The 11,838-nt window shown below is 34.6% G+C and overlaps 1 protein-coding gene across 2 annotated transcripts in view; it reads right to left on the bottom strand.

Moving 5' to 3' along the window:
• LOC106465607 overlaps window positions 1-11,838 on the bottom strand; it is a 66,535-nt gene that overhangs the window by 39,458 nt on the left and 15,239 nt on the right. For both annotated transcript variants that reach the window (XM_022393532.1, XM_022393533.1), the window contains 2 exons: window positions 5,625-7,076; window positions 3,017-3,141 (listed from right to left, as the gene is read on the bottom strand). In XM_022393532.1, coding sequence (XP_022249240.1) covers window positions 3,017-3,141; window positions 5,625-7,076 — 1,577 coding nt within the window. The remainder of the gene's footprint in view (window positions 1-3,016; window positions 3,142-5,624; window positions 7,077-11,838) is intronic.

The following is an 11,838-nucleotide window of genomic DNA, read 5'->3' as shown; positions in this document are numbered from 1 at the left end:
ACCACTGCTTTGTAACCAACCAAGGGAGTACTTTGCCAAAGTAAAAACCAAGTATTTTTTTAATATTTATAAATTAATAAATTTAATGCCAAACAATGAAAAATTAGAATAATATTAATTTATTTTGTAAAATAAAACTTTTGGTAGTTATAACTTTAAAACCATAATTTTAAAACCACATGGAACAGATAAGAAGAAAACTAGGAAATCTACTAAGACAATATATTATTATTGTCTTAAAAAGTAACAACATTTAACTTCTCCACAATAGCTGCAGTAATATTTCATTTTTACAATGATGGTAAAATACCTGTTACCATTTTAAAAATAGCCATAATCTAATGTTCAATGTTTTTTAGATGTAAGAAAAGATCCTCTATAATAATGTAGTATTTTGGATTAATCAATAATGACCTTATAGTCCTAAGGTATCCTAAATAAATCAGTTACATATTCTCAGTTGGGTTTTCAGTCCAGCAATTTCAGAGCTTATATATTTATTTCTAGTAATGTGATTGATATGAAAGTAAACAATGTTAAAAACAAATATTTCAATTGTTTTTATTAAAATCAAATACTCATAATTATTTATAATAATATTTGGAAAATATAAAGTACTAGTAAACAGTATGCCCATTTACAAAATTTTTAAGAGTCATTACTTATATACTCATACCACTTGCATTTTTACTTAATTAGATATAAAAAATGTGAAAAACATCTTTTCCAAGAGAATTCTAACTTCTAAATGATGAAAACTTGATTCTGTAACAATTCTATACTATTAGAGCTAGAGGCATCCTAAGTAATACTAACTTTGATGAAAGCAAATAGACACATTGTCTAAAAAAGGTAAGGCACAAAAAGTTACCAAAGTAATGCTTAATTGATATTCATACTGTTGTATTAGCTTCAAAATAATCAATTATTAGCTAAGGCCTTAATTGGATTGTTGTAGACTCCAGTTATGTTGATTTCAGAAAACCTCAAAAATGCTTTTATGATAATAATAGCCCAATTAAGCAAAAGCACCGATATCTAATGTCTTTTTTTGATAATATATTGCAGTTTAAAAATGTCTGGCTGTTTTTGTATTAATTTCTGAAACAGAGGGAGGGGTTTCAGACCTCCCCCAATTTATGCCTACATATACAACATTAAATAAGGCTATTATTAATTTCCCTAGATCTACAATTACTTATACAACATTAAAGAATACAGTTACACATTATAAATTAGAAACATAAGGTAAAGAAACAGTAAATTTACACTTTATCTAACACTTAAGTAGCCAGTCAGTTGCCTTCCCTCTAGTTGGCAGTTCAAATTTAGCAAGTGACAAATATACTTAGCAGCTATACAATAACAAAGACAATATGAGCTAGTTTAGAGGACATAGGTATCAGACTCTAGACCATCAAATCATGAGACCCCCCCCCCCTTGTTATGTAGCTTTATGCTTAAACAACAACAAAAACATAATGGCAGCATTTTAATTACTTGGATAGTTGGAATAACAAAAAGAGTAAATAATTGGAAATTCTAATTCTGATTAGTTGCATATTTTTATGACAATTAATTTAATTATAATTTTGATTAATCAACCATTTAAATAATCAAAAGCAGTAATAATCAGAACAATAATTTTAATTAGTTGATTATTTTCATGACATTGATTAGTTTTCAAGGCATTAATTGATGTAATCACTGTGAGGTAATTAAATATATTGATTAATCGATTAAATCACCCATCTCTACATAATACACAAGCTTAGCCTACCAAACTACGCTAACTAGCCACTTTATAGGCCTCACCCCCACATAATTTATAGAGCAACCATCTTTTGTTGTATATACAAATTAGACGAATCATGTGATATGTTACGTGGCTGCACAAACTTTATAAATGTAGTGGTAGTCAAATCATGGTTAGACTCTAAAAAAAAAAGGGTAAGAAATCTGTCCAATTGCAGAAAAACAGAATTATGGAAACTCATTTAGCAGAAGTGTTATTGTCAAAGACTGTTTCATTGATCACCTGTTCAAGGACATTCTGTTATCAAAGTTTATTAATACTGGCAATCTAAAGAGATTGTCTGCCAACAATAAAAACAGCATTTTCAATTAATAATCAACTAATCAAAATTGTTTCCACTTAGTACCATTTTAGATTATTAAAACTATCCATGTCTCATGAGAATAATCAATTAATGAGATTGACAATTAATCTATTAGCAAATTCTACTAATTGCCCAGTTCTACTACAAGACAGTCCAAAAAAACATGACACTGACTTCACTCATCTTCTTCAACCAGCAGAATCACCAGATCATAATCTGGTTGAGTATTTTTGGTATGAACTTGAACATCGCAGTGACTACTGTAATCCTCTACCAACAGCTATGAAACAATTACAGCCTATTCTCTAGAACAAAAGACTAAAATCATTTTGACATCTTGTGGAGTCAATATCTTACTGATTCCAAGCTATCATCAATAATGAAAGGTAGCTGAACCATAGACTACATGGAAGTCTAACAAGATGTAAAGTCAGAGAATGATATAGAAGAAATCAAAACCGCAATATTTGCAGCAAAAAACAAGTTTTCCCTAGAAGTAAGTTCACCTTTACTACTGATTTCTTCTTCAAACACAAATAAATTGATACAGCTGTCCCATAGTAAATCTGAAAATACAAACTTTGTGGTTAAATAACCTTCACTGATCTTCATAAATATAATTTGGAAGAAATGTTGACAAATTTTTTTCTTATGATGATTTTAAACATTTTTAATAGTTTTAGACGTTTCCAAGTAGTCGTATTCTTAGCAAACATTTTTTTTTACTTTGATTGAATTCTCTCTCTCAACAGTTTTTTGACCATAACAAAAAGACAACAATATGGCTAAACTAATTGGACAATTAAAAATGCTATATTTCCAAAACTGAAATAACATATTTTGGTAATTTTAGTAATGAATTTAAAAAAAATAAAAATATGAAAGTAAATCCTAACCTTTGTGGAAAAGCTACAGAAAAAGAGATTGGCTCATTTTGACCACAAAGTGCTAATACTTTATGTACTGGAGTGATCAGAGATATCCTTCCACGATAAGATGCCTGCAGGGGTGTTAGAACTACCTACCAGCAAGAGAAAAACAAGCATATAGGTTATTTTTAGATTAGTAATTTTGTTTTTACTTGATATTCACTTACAAGAAAAGGATGATTACTCATAAATTTATAATTTCATTTTACTACACATATACAAAAGTGATAGAGTTTTAGTTAACATCTATTGGAAAGAGAGAAAATATGCAAAGAAAACTAACTTACCTGTTTTTGCCCCACTCCTCTGAGTTAGACCAATTTTGGTGAATACTAAATCTCATCAATAATTTTTTCCCTGTAGGAGGTAGCACATGACAATGACCAATCCCCATTAAAAGAGGATGGGTATTTTTATCAGTGACTTTTATTCACTTACTAAAAGTACACCATTCACAAACATAAAAATATATTACAGCAAAAATAAGTTACATAAAATTAAAATAAAGTTACAAAAATACAACAAAATTCACATGTATCTAAACATAGTATATATATATATTTTATAAAATTAGTTAGGCAAGAAAGTATTTCTTGTATCTAAAATAAAACATACATTTTAGAGACTGAGGCAAGGGAAGAGAACAGCATATATGTTTTATAGATAGGGAAGAAGATATTTTCTTCACTTCATATGAAATACTTTCAAGCTAGTCAATTACCTGTGAAAATTTATATGAAACAGCTATGCCAAAAATTTTGCATGCCTTGTTTTGAGTGACCATATATATATACTTTTGTCAGTTTTCAAGTAAATATGGGCAGCTAATTGTGAAAGCTTCCAAATCCCCTTCATCCACTATTAAGGGGATCCAAGTATGAAAATGTAGGTAGTTATTTTGAACGATACTTCATCTGTTCCATGCTATTTTTTCATATACATCTCTGATTTCATCCTGAGAGCTCCCCCCCAAAAAAAACCTGTATGCTCCCCATACAGGGGTTAAAATTTCTCTAAGTCTGAATTTAGATTAGATTTTGAACAGCTCCTGACATTTTACTACCAATTATCAAACAAATCAATACATCCTTCTTGCAATATTTCAAGACATAAGAATACTTTAAGTCTTAAAACTAAACAAGTAATTTTGTTATCTACAAATTAAATCTTTTAAGCTTGGTAGTCAAATCCAACAGTACTACGGAAAATTTGTTACTTAACTCTTACAATGTATCAATCAGATACATTTATAGCCATTTGATGTGACAAGCGGATTTACCCCATGGCTTCACAAAAACATTTCCTTCTACATTTTTATTCTTTAACTTACATCACATTTGGAAATGCAAATGATAGTGTGATTAATTACAAACAATTCAATTTAGAATATTCCTGCTTGCGAAATAAAATTTGGCATTAACATTAATCATGTATATTCTCCATCATTTCAAACTTCAAAAGTGAATGTTGAGCTTTGCCGGCAACACAGGAAGTGGCCTCCACAAACAGGAGACAGACAAATGATCAGACAGACACCATGGTTTGCAATATATATATAAGATTCATTATCTCAGTTTGATTAAAATGTTAGAATAGAAAGTCTTTCTTTATCCAGGTTTGATGAAAAGCTTACAATACAAAGTTATACATTATCCTAATTTCACTATAACCTTGCAGTACAGTCGTCCTTCATCCTAGCTTGATGAAAAGCTTACAAAACAAAGTTATTCTTTATCCTAGCATGACTAAAAGGTTTCAATACAAAGTCATTTTTCACCTTAGCTTGAATAAATATTACAGGATAGTCATTATTTATCCTAGCTTGAATAAATCTTACAATACAAAGTCATTTTTTCTCCTAACTGAATTAAAAGCATGCATTACAAAGTCATTCTTTGTTCTAGCTGGATTAAAAGTATGCAATACAAAGTCATTCTTTGTTCTAGCTGGACTAAAAGTATGCAATACAAAGTCATTCTTTGTTCTAGCTGGATTAAAAGTATGCAATACAAAGTCATACTTTATTCTAACTGGATTAAAAGTATGCAATACAAAGTCATTCTTTATTCTAACTGGATTAAAAGCATGCAATTCAAAGTCATTCTTTGTTCTAAGTTGATTAAAAACTTACACATAGTCAACATTCAAAGCTCAAAGAACTCTGAATCATGTATATGGCTTTTGAAATTTGCAATTTATAAACAAGCTTAAAGTATGAATATTTTGGCATAAAAATTATTTGATGATTTTCCTGCCATAAATAATTAAATAACTATATTTACATCATTTTTTGTATCTTTAAATATTATCTATACAGATGAGAAGCCAACTTCATTTTTCACTCAGAAAATTATGATTTGGATGCAAGAAATAAAAATTATTACTTACAATGTTTTAGAACTGTTATAAAATAATTAATAAAATTCATATGTATAATACTGCATAATGTACATTTAATGCCAGAGTTCCATCATCAATTGAAAGTATTTAAGTAAAAACACAATGTGTTATACACTACATAAACATTTTAAGTAACAAAAGGACAACAACCAAGTTTTATGTTTTAAATACATACACGCAATGATCTGCAAAGCTCCTCAGCTTGTAACTTCAGATGAACTTCCTTAACAGCACTTGGACAAAATTCATAGAATGAAGAAGAGACAGGAGAGTCTAAAGCACTTGAAACTTCAAGGAACATATCAACAGACACAGATTTTTTGTTATTATCTGGGTTTTCTTCAATACATTGTTTTGCTGTCACATCTTCTGTAGCTTCCCTGTTAACTAAAGCAGATGTCTGTAGGTTAAGTGCATTGGGTATTTGCTGCCGAGTCTTATTCTTTGGCTTTTCACGACTCTGAAACAAGTCTGCTGAAAACTGGCTAAAAGAGGCATCATTTGATTGTTGAAAATAATCTTTTTGTTTTTCTTGTTTGGAGGAATTTCCAATTTTACTAGGATGATGAGGTGTTAATCTCATATTAAATACTGATGATCTTGTTGAATGTAGAAGTTTATCCAGTGTATCCTTTACAGTTTTCAAGTCACTCTGAGTTTCATGTAAATCATTTACACTCTTATTATGTAGAGCACCATTAAAACTTTCTGAGAGCTCTGTCTGTCTTTGCAATAACTTTGAGGGTTTAAGTAGTCGTTTTTCCCACGGGTATTTAACTCTAGTGTTTGGAGTACTTGTCTTCTGAGATGAAATCAAATATGAAGACTTTCTCTCTGTTGCAACCCAACCAACTTCAGGACTTGAGCACTGGCTAATGTTTGATAAATTCTCTAGCATGCAAGAATTAGAATGACAATTATGCTGACTGCTTTGTGAATTACCATTCTTTTCAACTTCTGAAAAGTGTTCAACATTATCTAATTTTGATGATTCTTGTTCTTGTTCACTAGCCAATCTTTGCTTCTTTTGTTGAATACCAAAATTGAGTATATCTGGTAATGTTGTTGCTACAGATTCTGAAGATAGGTTTAGATTTTGGTTTTCCACTTCACTGGAAACAGACTCTTGGTCATTGTGTAAGTTATCTACAGTTTCTTTGGAAGGGTTGTTTGAACCATTGGCAACAAGTTCAACACAAACAGATTCACTGTTATCCTGGTAATCATCATTTACTGTTGACCTACTAGGAAAGTTTGGATGTTGGTGGCAGTTTGTTTTTCTTGGTATTTTTTCAAACACAAAACTATATGCATCAATCTCACTCCAATCAATAGAAAGTTTTCTGAGATTTTTTTTTGATAATTCTGTTTTAGAGTTACTAGCAGGGTTTGGAATGTTATGCTTTGTTATTCTCACCCTTTTGTTTTTAGTTTTGTCTTTTTCAACTAAATTTCTCTGGGTGAGCTTACCAAAGTTTCCCTTTGTTCCCTTATTTTGGCATTCTTTTGTGTACTTTCCATTGGTAACTGGGACAGCTGGAGATAAAATACATCTAGCACTGGCAGCAGGCTTGTCACAAAGAGATTTAAACAAAGTCCCACTATCAGAACTTTCAGTATTGGAATGCTGGAAAAAAATAAAGGAATTTTTACTTTTTCAATATTTTTCTAGACATAAAAAAATATTACATTATTCCAATCTGATTAAACAATATATCTTTTCTGATGCTGTTAGAATATCTTTAATTTAAATGTTATTCAACAGAACTACCCTATCAAAATATCTGTACATTCTTTCATCATACAACAAGACCTACCCATCAAGCTAGGAAGCTCAGAGTAGCAGTGAGTATTGAAAATTAGATAGTTGCTGAGCCATGACAAACAAAGTTATAATTTTCTTATACTGGAAATGTATTTCCAATAGGTACTTCCCTCCACTCACAAAAATAGCTATTCTCATCCAGTGCTGCCCTCTATATGCAATTTTTTCTTTACGCATGACACAAGCCTTCTGCTTTTTCCTATTGGAATTGAATGATTCCAATATGTCTCTCATGCAAATCAATATGCATCTTTTCCCCACCAGTAGAAGCATGACATATGTGACACATGTGACTCCCTCTATACACCTCTACTGAACTTTCACTTCGAGGTTTGGCAGAAGACGTAAGTGCCGGAGGAAAGTGTAGAGGAAAGGGGGGGGGAGTGTGAACGGAGGGAAGTACAGGAAAATTATAACTTCCAATATGGTACTTCCCTCCTCTCACAAGATTAATTAGAATCCCACATTGATTAGGAGGTGGGACCAGTGTTAGGGAATTACAGAAGTACCCCCCCTCCAAAACTGTCCAAAGGATACCCCTGGAAATGAGAGAGTCAGATTCGAAGATCTGATGAGAAGAACCACAACACTTCTGAACCAGGTATACTCTTCACCCATCTGTGAAATGTGTAGTAGATAAGGAGCAAAGAAAGAGGAGCATATCCAAGTGGGAGAGAACTGTGGCAGAATAGTGATCCTAACCATATAAATATATATGCAACTCAATCCCACTAAGTATAAAAGTGGGTAAAACAATGGACACGCTCGTAGGTGTGGAGTGGCTAGGGCACAACGAACCGTACTCAGTAAGTCAGCTACACCCAAAACCCATGCTGCTGGGTAGGATGAGGATCATACAGTCTTCACCTCAAGTTCAAGAGACCAGAGGGGGATCTGAAACCACTCCAAATCCTGAGCATGACACGTGTATTAGCTTTAATCAATCAATCTGGGTACCAGACATCCAGTATCGAAAGGATGTCTATATAATATAAATCAACTCCCCCAACAGTTAAACTGACCAGAACCATCCAAAAAGCAATAACACCCTCAGATTAAGATACAATGAGGGATAGCAAAAAGGATAGAACTGGAACAATCCCCCCTTTATCTCCACTGTGACCCACAACACAGAAGGAGTATGATCGAGGGAGGAAGATAGACACCCTAAACATGTGTGAGGACTTATGTTGATTGGTTTTACTCTGAATCTAAAGCTCAGCCACAGGGTACTGACATCAACACTGGGGTAGGAGGAGGGCTCCCAATCGAAGGAGTGAATTGCACTTTGATGTCTCAGTCCTTTGTGAATGTATAATGCATATTGGAGGATATCACGTCATCTACACCTGCAGAACACCACCACCCCTACTCTGAACTGAATGGTTATAACCATCTTTGTGTGGAACCCATTCAGGAGGGTGCCTCCACGGTCAAACACCCCAGCTGCTTGGAACTGGAAAGTGGTAAGGACTCCCATTCTCCACTAGAAGAAAAGGGGGGTGAGAATGCAGTGGAGAGTCTGGAGGAACATCATCACCTGAGACAGTGCAATGGGTGACCACAAAACCCTATTTTGAAAAGCAGACCATCCCCTTCTGCTTTACTCATGCAGTCCATAGGTGATACAGTCCCGAATGGGCAAGTTTATGTGTTATTCACCTACAAGCGATCTTGTGAAACACCCTATCTCAACAGTGAGCATTGTGAAGCCATAAAAGATAAAGTGCAAGTCAACATGGCTGTACAGTGTGGATTTCAACTTAAAGAATACCTGGTCAGGCACCAATCACCACAGAGTGGGATTCATATAATAAGGAAATGAAGCAAGAGCCCCTGAAAGGAAAAGCATGAATATAAACTTACCCAGTCCAAGTCACACTAAAATGTGAAGAACGGCACAGGTGTATGACAAAAACTCGAAGAAGAAGAAGAAACAATAATATGGTATAAATAATGGGAGAGAAATGTATTAGGTGTAGTCCACATGCCCAACTGTAGTATTTCCTCCAATAACCGAAGAAGATGGGAGGTGAAGGAAAAGGTGAGGTGTCGAAACTGAGGAGAAAACACCTGGAACAAATTCCGGGAGGAAGAAGACAAGAAAGTAGAAGCCAAACGAATCATGTGAAACCACAGTGGAGCTGGCCGATAAGGAGTGTACAGGACTCGATATGGAGGAGAGAAACCACGAGGGAATCAAAAGACCACTCCATCGTATATATATATATATATATAATGTCAAGGCGGGAAAAACTATCCAGTACGAGATGGAAAACACCTGAAACGTGGCATGCAAAGAGATGAATGTGGTGCATGTGGGCCCAATATAGTAGATTCAACGTTTGAAAACAGAGATCTCTGGACCAGGTGCCCCTTTGGAGATTGATATGTGCTACCACCATACCACTGTCAGGAGGAATCATCACCAGACTTTGTCTGGTGAGAAGAAGGAAGTGATTTAAAGCCTGACAGACTGCAATAAAATTGAGGATGTTGATATGCGTGGACCTTTTGTCTACATACCAACAAACTGAAGCCCCCTAGTGATTGACCCATGCACCCCAGCCCTGAAGGGATGCGTCTGTGAAAAGATGTAAATCCTGAGGATGAGGAAGAAGCGGGACATCCACTGATGTATGGGCCTTGTCCAAATAATGCAGATCATCCTTCAGGTAGGAAGAAGAGTAATGGGAGCTGACAGGGGATCCTGAGCAAGATTCCATTGATCATGAAGAGTCCACTGAAGGAATCACATATGTTCATAACCGAAGGAGACCAGTGTTTATCGATGACGTCACTGGTCCCCCTCGGAACTTAAAAACTCATGATGAAAGGACACCAATGAAAAAGAAATCCAGCAAGCTGAGCTCTCACCAGTTCAGAACCCATTGGGTAGTCACTGATACTGTTGGTGACATGATGTGCGTCGTCTCAGAAAATGATGAGACGAGACACAAGAAGGGATAGGTAAATCTTGGGAAGGGGAGGGATGAGAAACAGTAACAGATGCCCTATTGGGTTCTGACGTAGATAAACGGGCAAGAAGGTTGCAAAGGATAGACTGGTGTTGTACTGACACAACCTGTAATTGCAAAGACTCAGAGATCATGTTAAATATGTATCGCTGCAAAAACGGGGCCCATATGTAAATCCCCAAACTAAGATGATGGTAAACAGATGTGAGTTAAGGTCACAGCATAATCTAGAAGGTTCCAACAACAGAGAAACCATGCATGTAAAGCCAGGGCCAAAGAAGACAAAAAAGCCAACATGGAAGAAGAAGGAAGAGGAAGTCCCCAGAAAAACCCCTCAGGATTTCAGTGGAGAGCCTCAGAGAGAAGATGGTATGTAGGAGGTGTAAATGGGCAATCCAAGTCCTCATCTGCCTAAACAGGCTCAACTTGTTCTGGAGAAAGTGGAATGAGGTTTGAAGCCAGAGGTTGACCCATATAACATTCAATCTCCCAGCGATTAAACGTGGATAAATCCCCTGTCGGTTCACTCGCACCTGAGGACTGAAACATAGTGTTAGTTGCAGGTGTAACCCCCCAAAGAGATAACATGAACTTCAGAATTCATAATGAGGAAGAGTGAACCAATAATCAAAAGAATAAATAACAATGTGACTGTAATAAACTAGGATTGAAGTTGAAGTTATGAAATAGTCTTAGTAAAAACTAGAAGTGAAAATAAATGTGAATGTGATAAAATTGACGGTAAACGTTAAACAAACAAAAAGGAACATATCCAAGCACAAGAGCTGCCAAACAAGAAGTGATAGTTTGGTAGAGGCATATATAGGGAGTCAAGTGCATCACATGAGTGTACCCCACTTCTATTGGTAGAGGCATATATAGGGAGTCAAGTGCATCACATGAGTGTACCCCACTTCTATTGGTGGTGAAGTTTTGCATGATGATTTGAATGAGAGACATGTTGAAATCATTCAATTCCAATAGGGGGGAGCAGAAGGCTTGTGGCATGTGTAAAGAAAAGTTTGCATATAGAGGGCAGCACTGGATGAGAATAGCTAACCTTGTGAGTGGAGGGAAGAACCGTATTGGAAGTCAAAATGACTTCTTTGTATCCAGTATGGAAACATCTGACGATCAAAATGAGTTGTTGAATAAGAGATATTAACTGTTAGTGATAAAATGTAGTGCTCAGGTGCACTGATAAACAATGTTTATGTTTTTAGAACTTATAATACATAACAGGTTCAAGAAGTGTTTTCCTAGAGAATAAATAAAACACAGAGCAACAAAAGGAATAAAACTTGAAGACAAGAAATTAATCTTCACTGAATATACTGTGCAAGTATTACAATAAATATTCCAACAAAAATTATTGTAAATGAAAAAGTTGGCAAGTTAAAAGAAAATCTGGAACTGAGACTTGAACCCAAGACCCTTGGCTAACACGGCCAATGCTTTATCCATCTGTGCTACCTTGTTGTAGTCAGACAACTAGTGGATTGATTAACTATCATCAAACTAGATCTTATGTCTAATTAGACTCACATACATATTTATTATTATTATTATAATAGCTGGAGACAGCT

The sequence above is a fragment of the Limulus polyphemus genome, unplaced genomic scaffold (assembly GCF_000517525.1).
Source record: "Limulus polyphemus unplaced genomic scaffold, Limulus_polyphemus-2.1.2 Scaffold1998, whole genome shotgun sequence".
NCBI lineage: Eukaryota > Metazoa > Arthropoda > Merostomata > Xiphosura > Limulidae > Limulus > Limulus polyphemus.
This window is presented reverse-complemented; position numbering and strand designations above follow the sequence as displayed.